Source organism: Leucoraja erinacea, chromosome 1 (assembly GCF_028641065.1).
Source record: "Leucoraja erinacea ecotype New England chromosome 1, Leri_hhj_1, whole genome shotgun sequence".
NCBI classification, from domain to species: Eukaryota; Metazoa; Chordata; class Chondrichthyes; order Rajiformes; family Rajidae; genus Leucoraja; species Leucoraja erinaceus.
In genome coordinates this window covers 16,241,413-16,254,563 of record NC_073377.1, presented here as the reverse complement: position 1 = coordinate 16,254,563, position 13,151 = coordinate 16,241,413, and the positions used below count along the sequence as shown (strand labels likewise).

Genomic DNA, 13,151 nt, shown 5'->3' with positions numbered 1-13,151 from the left:
CAAACGCATCAGATTGAAATTGTTCTCAGCATTATTTAAAACAATATAGGGCTGGGTCAACCAGGAATCCAGCCAGCCATGCAGTGAAGCTTTGTTCTCTGCATTGTTGAAAATATCAAGAAACAGAACCTCTAACAGTACAGGACAGCAACAAGCCCTTTGGCGCCACCACTTTGTGTAACCCAATGATATGTACATTATTTATCCATAGTCATGGAGAAATCAAACAAATTACCATGAACATTGACTCCATTCCTTCCCCCCACCACTACCAACCTAGTTTGCAGATTCTCCCACAAATGGAAATTGTCTTCCTGCATCCTGCATATATCTAGCATTCCCAGTCAAAAGTTTTACAGATCCATTTTCTTCAACTTTTCCTCACAGGTGAACCAACTCAGACCAAGAAAATTGACCCTGGGCTTAAAGGACAGATTATTAATACCTCTTGTGTGCACACTCTGTGGTCACACTTCAGATTATCAAGGTACTTAAAAATACCACATATTATCAAATCCAAATTTCTGTACATGTTTTAGTAAATATAAAAACCAAATACTCATTACAACAGTTACTTCTTACACCACACTGAGTTAGATAAAAGGAATACCAAAAAGGATTATTTAAACATTCTGAAAGGATATCCTAAACTTGTGGACCAAGAATATGAATTGAACATGGCATGATTTGACTTGTTTTTTTTAATATCACGGCCAATATACATTGCTCACCTTTGGAAAACGTAGAAAATAGGTTGCAGGAGGAGGCCATTTGGCCCTTCGACCCTGCATTGCAACCTTTAACTGGATGTGAACCACTGCAGTCCTTGTGATGAAGATATGCCTGTGCTACTGTATGTAAATTAGTAGTGTTGGCATTTCCTTGTCCTCAGCTGCTCACATTCCAGCAAGCCCTTTACAACCAGCAACATTTTAAAGGATGACGGCCCTGTCATTTGTTGGCCTAGTGGCTTACTAAAGCTACGAGTGGTCACCATATAACTAACTATTTCAAAAAAAGAACAGGTAACCACAGATGTTTCATGTTTTCAAAAATAATGTTGGATTCAAACTTTAACGGCAGCAAAGTATTTATCTGTACAATTCTCTGATGATTTACAGACAGAACTATAATTTTACAGAGCATTTAAAAATCCAAACATTTAAGAGAGTAATTTAAATTTTAGAAATTATGGTCAGGTTTTAGAACAATGACATCAAACAAAATCCTCAACCTTGCAAGACACAACTTAGTTTTGGTATGTCAAGTATCAACAGTGGTTGGTGAATGAATCAAAGAATCAACAAACCTTAATTCCAGGTAAATCCAAACTATGTTAAGTTTTCTCAAATCAGCTCCTAGTGGCCTATTGTCGTAGTGACATAAGAATGTTGATGGTTGGCTGCTCTTCAGGAAAGACTTGTTTTTTAAGTGATTCTCTTGCAGTTGGGTGTGTCTGTATTTTATAAAATCCTTCACAGTGAAGATTGTATCAACACACTCTTAAGTCACCGAATTGTACTTATGGGAATTGTTCTTTTCTGACTGTTGTCTGAACTGCAACTTTAGATCTCAGTTTTAGTTCTCACTGGTGGATCATTCAGAAAGTGTTCCCCTTTGGACTTTGCAGCATGGTAGAGCCTTGTAAACATTCAATGAAACATTGAAAGAGAAAAGTTTACTTTGAAAGTGCAGCAGAAGGTGCTCATAACAAGCCCAGCGTTAGTATGAAAGGGACAATGGACAAGTGTAGGTAATTGTTCCTTGCACCCTTCAGTTCATACGGACTCATATTCATGCTGCCAGGCAGTGTATTTCTGACCAAGACCTTTAGCGGATGGCTTGGTATGAATTATCACATCGAGAACATCGTTTGTAGAGATTGTTTCCAGATGAAAAATGGGCAGGCTGCCTTTTCCTTAATGTAAAAGAAATGACAAATTTTAATACATATTTTTGTTGGAATATAGTGATATAGCAGATAAATCATAACTGCTTTCTCACTCATGTAAAACAGCTCTCAAATACAGTAACCTCCATTTACTTTCATCATTAGGATATACTGAAACATAAATCATATGAAGATGGGAGGATCCCATCTACACCCAAGAGGTGTAAACGTACAAATTATGAGTTAAGCACCCATCTTATTGCAGTGGCCAACAAAGAGGTTCCAGAGTCTAACTTGTATCAAATTGGTTTGACCAAGACCGAGCCGACATCAGGAATTCCCAAACCCACTTTACACCCAAATCCCAATCTCCAATTCAACACGAGACCCGAGGACCAATTTTCTTACCAAGTTAGCCTAATGAGTATCAGGCATAGAGTCATACAGACTGGAAACTGGCCCTTCTGGCCAACTCGTCCATGCCGACCAAGATGCCCTGTTTACGCTGGTTCCATTTCCTATATTAGGCCCATATCCTTCTAAACCTTTCCTATCCATGTGCCTACACAAGTGTCTTAAATACTGCTATAGTATCTGCCTCAACTACTGTTCTGGCAGCTCATTCCATAAACCCACCGCCTTCTGAGTAAAGAAGTTGCCCCTCAGATTGGTAATAAACTTATAAGGCACCTTACCTCTGGTTCTGGATTCCCTTTCATGGGTAAAAAATTCTGCATTCACCTTATCCCCCTGTCTTTTAAGTTCATTACAGCCTTTTCTAGCATAATAATTAAATAGAAAAAACTACTCTCATTTGTTCTGAAGTGTTCATCAATAGAAAATAATGATAATCCTTAGATCATTATAGTTAATTGTAAACTACAGAAATAAGCATTAAGCGTACATATCCCAATTATATTTTTTCCTGATGAGTGTGCACAGCTGAAATGTCGTGAACATTTACCTCAACATACCTGTTTGATGATTTTCTAACGCATCAAAGATTTTTCTTACAGGTCGCATAGCTGACTCTTTACAAACTAACTTGAGATCAGAACCAGAATAGCCTTCAGTTTCCTGTTGGAGGAAGTAATGAATTATGAAAGCATTATTCCAGTAATGTAGCTGAATTTTTGTTAACTCCAAACTCTGGGCTAGAATCGTTAGAATATTATACAAAGGAAATATTGGTCCAATTTTAACTGGTAGAATGTTGGAACATAGCAATAGGGCAGTTTAGACTAAAAAAGATTAATTGTAAATAAAATAATAAAAATGGTAATGGGATAAAAAGTAATGAAAGTAATGTGCCACGGTTTGATCAATCCTCTTTGCTGTCATAGAATTAAACAGCAAAGAAACGGGAATAGTCCCCGAGGATTGGCGTACTGCGCATGTTGTTCCATTGTTTAAAAAGGGTTCTAAGAGTAAACCTAGCAATTATAGGCCTGTTAGTTTGACTTCAGTGGTGGGCAAATTAATGGAAAAGATACTTAGAGATAATATATATAAGCATCTGGATAAACAGGGTCTGATTAGGAACAGTCAGCATGGATTTGTGCCTGGAAGGTCATGTTTGACTAATCTTCTTGAATTTTTTGAAGAGGTTACTAGGGAAATTGACGATGGCAAAGCAGTGGATGTTGTCTATATGGACTTTAGTAAGGCCTTTGACAAGGTTCCTCATGGAAGGTTGGTTAAGAAGGTTCAACTGTTGGGTATAAATGCAGGAGTAGCAAGAGGGTAATGGTGGATGGTTGGTTTGTCGGGTTGGAGGCAGGTGACTAGTGGGGTGCCACAGGGATCGGTGTTGGGTCCTTTGTTGTTTGTCATGTACATCAATGATCTGGATGAAGGTGTGGTAAATTGGATTAGTAAGTATGCAGATGATACCAAGTTAGGGGGTGTTGTGGATAATGAAGAGGATTTCCAAAGTCTACAGAGTGATTTAGGCCATTTGGAAGAATGGGCTGAAAGATGGCAGATGGAGTTTAATGCTGATAAATGTGAGGTGCTACACCTTGGCAGGACAAATCAAAATAGGACGTACATGGTAAATGGTAGGGAATTGAAGAATACAGTTGAACAGAGGGATCTGGGAATAACCGTGCATAGTTCCTTGAAGGTGGAATCTCATATAGATGGGGTGGTAAAGAAAGCTTTTGGTATGCTAGCCTTTATAAATCAGAGCATTGAGTATAGAAGCTGGGATGTAATGTTAAAATTGTACAAGGCATTGGTGAGACCAAATCTGGAGTATCGTGTACAATTTTGGTCGCCCAATTATAGGAAGAATGTCAACAAAATAGAGAGTACAGAGGAGATTTACTAGAATGTTGCCTGGGTTTCAACAACTAAGTTACAGAGAAAGGTTGAATAAGTTAGGTCTTTATTCTCTGGAGCGCAGTAGGTTAAGGGGGGACTTGATAGAGGTCTTTAAAATGATAAGAGGGATAGACAGAGTTGATGTGGATCAGCTTTTTCCTTTGAGAATAGGGAAGATTCAAACAAGAGGACATGACTTCAGAATTAAGGGACAGAAGTTTAGGGGTAACATGAGGGGGAACTTCTTTACTCAAAGAGTGGTAGCGATGTGGAATGAGCTTGAAGTGGTGGAGGAAGGTTCGTTGGTATCATTTAAAAATAAATTGGATAGGCATATGGATGAGAAGGGAATGGAGGGTTATGGTATGAGTGCAGGCAGATGGGACTAAGGGGAAAAAGTTGTTCGGCACGGACTTGTAGGGCCGAGATAGCCTGTTTCCGTGCTGTAATTGTTATATGGTTATTATATGGTTATAAAAGGCCTTTCAGCCCAACTAATACGACCAGGTCATCTTACTGAGCTTATCCCATTTGCCTGCATTTAGTCCATTGAACCTTTTCATGTTTAAATGCCTTTTAAATGTTGCAACTGCACCCACCTCTACCACTTACTCCGGCAGCTTGTTTAATATACGCACCACTCTATATGAAAAACACCCTCTGGTCCCCTCTAAATCGTAAACGTATGCTCCAATATACCAATTCAACCACCCCATGGGTTTTCTTAACCAACTCAGCCACTTGCATAAGAGGCATAGAGAGGATATATGGCTTTGTCCTGCCTGTGCCTCTCTTCCAGCTTTCTGCCCCCCAACATAATCAGTCTGAAGAAGGGTCTCAACCCGAAACTTCACCTATCCATACTTCCACAACCTTGCGATCCCCAGCTCCAATAGACAATAGAAATTAGGTGCAGTGGGCCATTCAGCCTTTCAAGCCAGCAACGCCATTCAATGTGATCATGGCTGATCAACCCCAATCAGTACCCCATTCCTGCCTTCTCCCCATATCCCCTGACTCCGCTATATTTAAGAGCCCTATCTAGCTCTCTATTGAAAGTATCCAGAGAACCGGCCTCCACCGCCCTCTGATGCAGAGAATTCCACATACTCAAAACTCCCTGTGAGAAAAAGTGTTTCCTCGTCTCCGTTCTAAATGGCTTACCCCTTATTCTAAAACTGTGGCCCCTGGTTCTGGACTCCCCCAACATCGGGAACATGTTTCCTGCCTCTAGCATGTCCAAACCCTTAACAATCTTATATGTTTCAATGAGATACCCTCTCATCCTTCTCAACTCCAGAGTGTACAAGCCCAGCCGCTCCATTCTCTCAGCATAGGACAGTCCCGCCATCCCGGGAATTAACCTTGTAAACCTACACTGCACTCCCTCAATAGCAAGAATGTCCTTCCTCAAATTAGGGGACCAAAACTACACACAACACTCCAAGTGTGGACTCACTAGGGCCCTGTACAACTGCAGAAGGACCTCTTTGCTCCTATACTCGACTACTCTTGTTATAAAGGCCAACATGCCATTCGCTTTCTTCACTGCCTGCTGTACCTGCATGCTTACTTTCATAGACTGATGTACAAGGACCCCCAGATCCCGTATACATCCCCTTTTCCCAACTTGACGCCATTTAGATAGTAATCTGCCTTCCTGTTTTTGCCACCAAAGTGGATAACCTCACATTTATCCGCATTAAACTTAATCTGCCATGCATCTCCCCACTCCCTCAACCTGTTCCAATTCACCATGCATTCTCATAGCATCCTCCTCACAGTTCACACTGCCACCCTGCTTTGTGTCATCTGCAAATTTGCTAATGTTACTTTGAATTCCTTCATCCAAATCATTGATGTATATCGTAAATAGCTGCGGTCCCAGCACCGAGCCTTGCGGTACCCCACTAGTCACTGCCTGCCATTCTGAAAGGGACCCGTTAATCCCGACTCTTTGTTTCCTGTCTGGCAACCAATTTTCTATCCATGTCAGCACTCTACCCCCAATACCATGTGCCCTAATTTTGCCCACTAATCTCCTATGTGGGACCTTATCAAATGCTTTCTGAAAGTCCAGGTACACTACATCCACTGGCTCTCCCTTGTCCATTTTCCTAGTTACATCCAGTCTTGCTGTCATTTTACAAGGGGAGCCTTCTGACCAAGTCCCCTCAGATATGGTTGTCTGCCACTAATGAACCTGTCAAGTTTTAAACAGATCATGGAGAGACCATTTACTTGACAACATGCCAAAGTTCTTTGAATTTGTTATCATCCATCAGTTTTGACACTCGTACTGCTTCTTGTATTGGAAAGAACTGCAGATGCTGGCTTTAATCGAAGATAGACACAAAATGCTGGAGTAACTCAGCGGGGCAGGCAGCATCTCTGGAGAGAAGAAATGGGTGACGCTTCGGGTCGAGACCCTTCATCAGACTCTTACTGCTGCTGTTCCTGCCACTGCAAATATCAGCATGCCTCAGTAGGCCCTGTACTTATCACTAAGGTAAAAGGTTGTGGGTACTAGTCCTATAACAGATAATTAAGTAAAAATGGTGCTTCAGTAAAGGACTGGTACGGCACAGTAAAAGGATCCACTGTCCCGATGACACACCTGCTCTCTCACTTGGATAAAAAATATTCCATGACACCATTTTGAAGAAAATTCTGGAAGTTAAACCTGACATGCTAGCTAAAGTTCATTATTAAGCAGCATTCATAAAGAGATTATCTAGTTATTGTCACTTTACACTTTGTGAGTTTGCTATGCATACATTTTCAGGTGCGATTCCAACAGCAAACACACTTATAAAGTACACTAGACCAAGTGCAGACCCGTTGGGTCCGCTCCCCCAATGGTGTGATCCCCCAACCCAATATTCCACCATGCACCCGTCTCCTCCAATGGAACTGAAGCCGTTCTCAAAAGTAAGATTCCAGCACTGCCCTGCCTCCCTCAGCAGTGGATTTAAGAAAAAATCCAATGGCACCTCCCCTGTTCCTGTCTTGCAACTTTGTTTCGAAGTGTGTTGGAAGCTGACATGTAAATGGAGAAGCCTGTTTATTTTTGAAATACTTGGGGGTGGGGGAGAAGGATTTGATTAAAAACGTGTACTTGAACATGACGAAATGTAATGAGGAGCGGATACTTAGAAAGAAAAGCGAAATCTCTACCAAAATGGAAAAGATCTCGGAGATTGAGCATTTGGATTGGGCGTGGCAATGAATCAAAGGAAGAAATGCAGCCGGCAGCCGTACATGCAAATGGATCCATTCCGATTGGACATCTGCGAGCATCGGCCATTCCGATTGGACATCTGCGAGTATCGGGCACGAATCAAAAGGCAGAAAGGGACCCGGACGGCAGCCGGACGGATAGCCCCAAAGTTTTATAGATAGATAGATAGATAGATATAGATAGATAGATAGAGATAGAGATAGATAGATAGAGATAGATAGTGGGCTGTAAAGTACTTTGGAATAAAACGGGTCTTTGAAATGCTATTTAAGTTTTAATTTCAGATTTCCAATATCCATTGTGTCTTGAGTTTGTTAATATCATCCATTGTCTGCTTCCCTCCTGTCCTCAACTTTCTTTGTCCATTTTTATTTAACGGTACCTTCCCAGTTGCCAACATATTCTAGTCTTTGAGTTTTTAATTTTTATTGTGCCTTGTTTTAGTATTTTATCTGGTTTCCTTTTACGTTGTCTTATACATTTTATTTTGCTTGGCATTGGGCTATAAATTAAATAGTTTCCAAGTGTAGTAGCCATTCATGCTTAAGTTAGTTACTGTCAAGTCAAACTGTAATGAAAGGACTAATGCTAAATTAAAATCACAAGCACACAATAGTAGGAAAAGAGCATATACCGTACAGGTGAAATGGACTTAAAAGGGGAGGAGTGCGGTGTATGCAATAAAAAAAGGTATTACCTGCCTCCAAGTTAAAGGGGGAGGAGTATTATGTATGTAATATAATTGGTATTACCGGCCTCCAAGTAAAAGGGGGAAGAGTGATAGGTATGGGATAATTAGGATAAGTAATTGGTGTCTTGTGATGTCTTGGGCAAGTACGCTTGAGCAGGGGGCGACTGGAGGTAGCGTCCTGCAGTAAAGAAGCTTGTATGATTCCTCCCCTGTCCGAGCCTTTATTCAAGACTGTTCAAAGCATCCGAATACACAACAATTGGCGACGAGGATAAAAGAACGAAGATAAGAACAAGGCCAGCAAGAAGAATCGAAAACAAAAGTTAAAAATAGTAATATTTGGAAACAAGTGGAACAGCACCAAGCCAAATGGTTTTGAATTGGCGCCAAAAAGAAAAAAGGTAGGAATGGGAAGCAATAGCTCAGGGAAGAGCTAGGAAAACAAGCAGGGGCAGTAAGGGTCACCAAGCACGGTGTCAGCTTACCTGGAATGTATCCAGGGCTGTGCAGCCCACAGCCAAGCCCAAGCAGCAGCCACAGACGTTGGGTGGTAGCCTAGTACCGTGAAGGTAACGGACAGGTCCAGAGAAGCCACCAACAAGAGGACCGTGTAGCCCACGGCCAGCCCCAGTAGCAGCCACAGACGTCAGGTGAGGGCCTAGTACAGTGTAGGCCACGGACAGGTCCAGAGAGCCACCGACAGAGGCCGAGTCTTCAGCCCAACCGGGAATAGTCAACCCGGTGGGGGGAGAAAACAGAGAAAGCCCGGTCGGGATCAGAGTCAGCCCGACCGTGAACAGAAAAGCAGACAGGCCCGCGAGAGACGTTGACTTGCGGCTAAAACTTGAACAGTATAATCTAAGAGACTGTCCTAAAAACTGCCGCGATCGCCAGCAAAGGCATGCAGGACTGATTACCTACAACATCCGATTAGTAGCTGGTTTTTAACCTGCTAAAAGACTAAACTGTTAAATACCTTAAGACCTACAACATCCAAATGCCTTCAAAGTAATGGCTGAAGCAATAAATCAAGTGGAATTGTAAACTAATTGCTGAATCTGCCAAAATAAAAAGGGAAAAAAAAATGGAAAAGAAGTGTTTGGTCATTGAGTGAAATCCAGTTCATCATTTCGGGGTGGATGAATCAGATCCCTTTCAAACGGGGAATCTGCACAAAAACATTAGAAGACTTGACAGTTACTGTTAGTATATTATAGTATTTTGTTTATATATTTCTTGCTGTATATTTTTTCTATGCTTGTGGGAGGGATTTTGACACGTAGATGGGCGTGTCTACATCTGAGGAGGCTAGCGAAGCCACAGGGAGTGGTCAGATCAAATTATCCTCGGGGATTGAAGAGACAGTTCTTACCACACAACACAGTTGGTAAGAACAAAAAGTTACAGCTGGTATAAGAATTAAGAGGATCGGATATATTCATTTGTTATCTGTATTACCACTTCAATAAAGGACCAATTAAACTGGAAATAACGAGTGGAAGATTTGTTTTTACTATCAGCGACTGCGTAAGTTCTTTCACTCTGACATTCCAGATTAGTAATGGTAATTAAAAATTGGACATTGGAAAGTTAACAAATTGCCGTTACACCTTGATTATCTTCATTATCAAGCAACTGCAATTCAAAACATCCAGAAGAGACCATCAACCAGAGGTAATTTTCAAACCTATGTACCAAAGACTCAACTGCACTGGTATAAATCGCTTCACCCCTTTGTCCCACCTCTTCTTATACTCTCTATCAGGATCTTGTAGTGCGTGGGTCTCAAAATGAGGCAAGTAGTCCGAAGTTTGAGAAGCACTTTACTTTAATTCCTCCCGGTTCAGGGGAAGACGAAACCAGGAAAAGATGGCACCCAAACCCTGCCTTTTATACCCTCCGGCTAAGGACCGCCTCCGGACTGCGCCACTCCTGTGCCGAGGGCTTCGGCAGTATAATGGGACGACCCTTAGGAGCCGCCACAGGACCCCCCCCCCCCCAGAACCAGAGGCACAAAACGCACCGGCGGGCGCACGACCCGGCCGGCCCGCGTGCGGAAGTCAGCAGATCCCGAGGCTTGCGGGGGCGTAGGTGGAGGGACAGGTCGAGGGACCGGCGGGAGGACAGGTGGAGTGAGAGGTGGAGGGAGTCGTGAGGGGGGGACGCCCTCGGGGCCGAGGTTGAGCAACCAGCACCGGCTGGTCAATGTCCAGGTGCGCCGGCTTTAAACGGTCAATCGCACGGCCTCCGGCCGGCCCCCCATGCCCAGGACAAAAGTCGACTGCCCGTGTTCCAGCACCCGGAACGGGCCCTCGTACGGCCTCTGAAGTGGCGTCCAGTGGGCATCACGGCGCAGGAAGACGTATGGGCAGTCCGTGAGGGCCATTGGCACGTGCGGGCGAAATGTCCCATGGCGGGACGTTGGGACGGGAGTGAGCCTGCCAACTCGCTCGCGAAGGCGTTGAAGGGTGGAGGAGGGCGTTTCCTGCTGCTCCGGCGCCGACAGCACGAACTCCCCGGGCACTGTGAGCGTCGACCCATACACCAGCTCCGCCGATGATGAGGCCAAGTCCTCTTTGGGAGCGGTCCGGATGCCCAGCATGACCCACGGCAACTCGTCCATCCAGTCCAGGCCGGTGAGTCATGCCTTCAATGCCGCCTTCAGCTGCCGGTGGAACCTCTCCACCAGACCGTCAGCCTGCGGGTGGTAAGCCGTGGTGTGGTGCAGCTGCACCCCCAGCAAGCGAGCCATGGCTGACCACAGCTCGGAGGTGAACTGTGGCCCCCGGTCGGAGGAGATGTGCGCCGGCACCCCGAAGCGAGCAATCCAGTGCGCGGACAACGCACGAGCACACGTAGCCGATGAGGTGTCAGCCAACGGAATGGCCTCTGGCCACCGCGTGAAGCGGTCCACCAAAGGGGCCCCACAATGTCCACGTGGAGATGTTCGAACCGCCGGTGAGGTAGACCAAACTCCTGGAGATGTGCGCGGACATGGCGCTGGATTTTTGCCGTCTGGCACGGGATGCAGGTGCGAGCCCAATGGGCAACCTGCTTGCGCAGCGTGCCACATGAAGCGAGCTGCCACCAGTGCCGTTGTCGCCCGGATTGATGGGTGAGCCAGTCCGTGGATGACCTCGAACACTCTCCGGCGCCAGGTGGCAGGGACGATGGGGCGCGGCTGACAGGACGACACATCGCACAGGATTGTCACACCCCCAGGACCGAGAGGGACATCCTCAAGACGGAGGCCGGAGATGGCAGTCCGGTAGGTGGGCACCTCGTCGTCCGTGAGCTGTGCCGCCGCCAGAGCAGAATAGTCCAATCCGGGCGCCACCTCGAACACGGCATTTATAGCAGGGCGGGACAATGCGTCGGCCACCTGGTTCTCTTTCCCCTTGACGTAGCGGATGGCTGTGGTGTATTCGGAGATGTAAGCCAACTGCCGCTGCTGACGTGCGGACCAGGGGTCGGAAACCTTCTGCAGGGCGAAAGTGAGCGGCTTATGGTCGGTGTAGGCGGTGAACGGGCGGCCCTCCAGGAAGTAATGAAAATGGCGCACAGCCAGGTACAGAGCCAGGAGCTCACGATCGAACGCGCTGTACTTGGTCTGCGCGCGGTTGAGGTGCCGACTGAAGAAGGCCAGAGGCCGCCAAACTCCGCCCGTCAGCTGCTCCAGTACAGCACCAACTGCCGACTCCGAGGCGTCCACAGTGAGAGCAGTCGGGGCATCTTCCCGCGGGTGCACCAGCAGCACGGCCCGAGCAAGGGCCTCCTTCGCGCCGTCGAAAGCTGCCTCCGCCTCGTGGGTCCACTCAACGCTCTTCTGCTGCCCACCCGCCAGAAGTTGATACAGGGGCCGCATGATGTGGGCCGCGGATGGCACGAAACGATGGTAGAATGCCACCATGCCGACAAATTCCTGCAGGCCACGCACCGTGCGTGGGCGGGGAAACCGACGGACGGCGTCAACCCTGTCAGGCAGGGTAACCGCGCCTTGCGCAGTCACGCGGTGGCCGAGAAAGTCAATTTCGTTGACCCCAAAACGGCACTTGTCCAGGTTGATGGCCAAACCATGCTCGCTGAGCCGCTGACAGAGCTGTCGAAGGTGAGCGCAGTGTTCCTGCTGCGAGCGGCTGGCCACCAGGATGTCGTCCAGGTACACGAACACGAATTCGAGGTCATGACAAACCCCGTCCATGAGGCGCTGAAAGGCTTGTGCAGCGTTTTTGAGGCCGAACGGCATCCGAGTAAACTCGTAAAGCCCGAATGGCGTGATGATAGCCGTCTTGGGTACGTCATCCGGGTGAACCGGGATCTGATTATAACCCTGTACCAGATCCACTTTTGAAAAAAATATGGCCGTGAAGTCCTGGATGTGGGGTACGGGGTATCGATCCGCTGTTGTTGCAGCGTTCAGCCGTCGGTAATCCCCACAAGGTCGCCAGCCCCCGCTTGACTTAGGGACCATGTGGAGTGGGGACGCCCAAGGGCTGCTCGAAGGGCGGACGATCCCCAAGGCCTCCATTGTGTGGAATTCCCGCCGTGCCAGACGCAGTTTATCTGGTGGCAGTCGTCGTGCTCGTGCATGGAGTGGTGGGCCGGTAGTCGGGATATAATGTACAACTCCGTGGCTGGCGGTTGCTGAATGAAACTGCGGAGTGAGAATGTCCGGGAACGCAGCCAAGATTCGTGCGAATCGGGAGTCCACGGACGCCAGTGGCCGTCCCATGGGTTGACCCAAGCGCAACGTGATCGGCTCCATTGTAGTGGCGTTGACCAAACGCTGACGCCCGACGTCCACCATGAGGGAATGCGTCCGGAGAAAATCGGCCCCGAGCAATGGTTGGGAGACGTCGGCAACGGTGAAGTTCCATGAAAAATGGCAGGAGCCGAGCACGATGGGAACCATGTGCAGTCCATATGTGCGGATGGGGCTGCCGTTCGCCGCGGTGAGGACGGGCCCCTGCTTACCGGAACGAATGTCAGCCAGCGAAGGGGGC

At 46.5% G+C, this 13,151-nt stretch overlaps 1 protein-coding gene across 7 annotated transcripts in view; it reads right to left on the bottom strand.

The window, feature by feature from the left end:
• katnal2 (katanin p60 subunit A-like 2) overlaps nucleotides 1-13,151 on the bottom strand; it is a 62,738-nt gene that overhangs the window by 2,409 nt on the left and 47,178 nt on the right. For 4 of the 7 annotated variants that reach the window (XR_008725692.1, XR_008725686.1, XR_008725697.1 and 1 more), the window contains 2 exons: nucleotides 2,866-2,968; nucleotides 732-1,918 (listed from right to left, as the gene is read on the bottom strand). Coding sequence is in view for 1 of the 7 variants with exons in the window: in XM_055657548.1 (XP_055513523.1) it covers nucleotides 1,779-1,918; nucleotides 2,866-2,968 (243 nt within the window). In the remaining 6 variants the exon portion in view is untranslated. Of the gene's footprint in view, nucleotides 1-92; nucleotides 1,919-2,864; nucleotides 2,969-9,124; nucleotides 9,207-13,151 lie in introns of those variants that run through there. The other 3 variants (XR_008725693.1, XM_055657548.1, XR_008725698.1) reach the window with 3 other exon arrangements.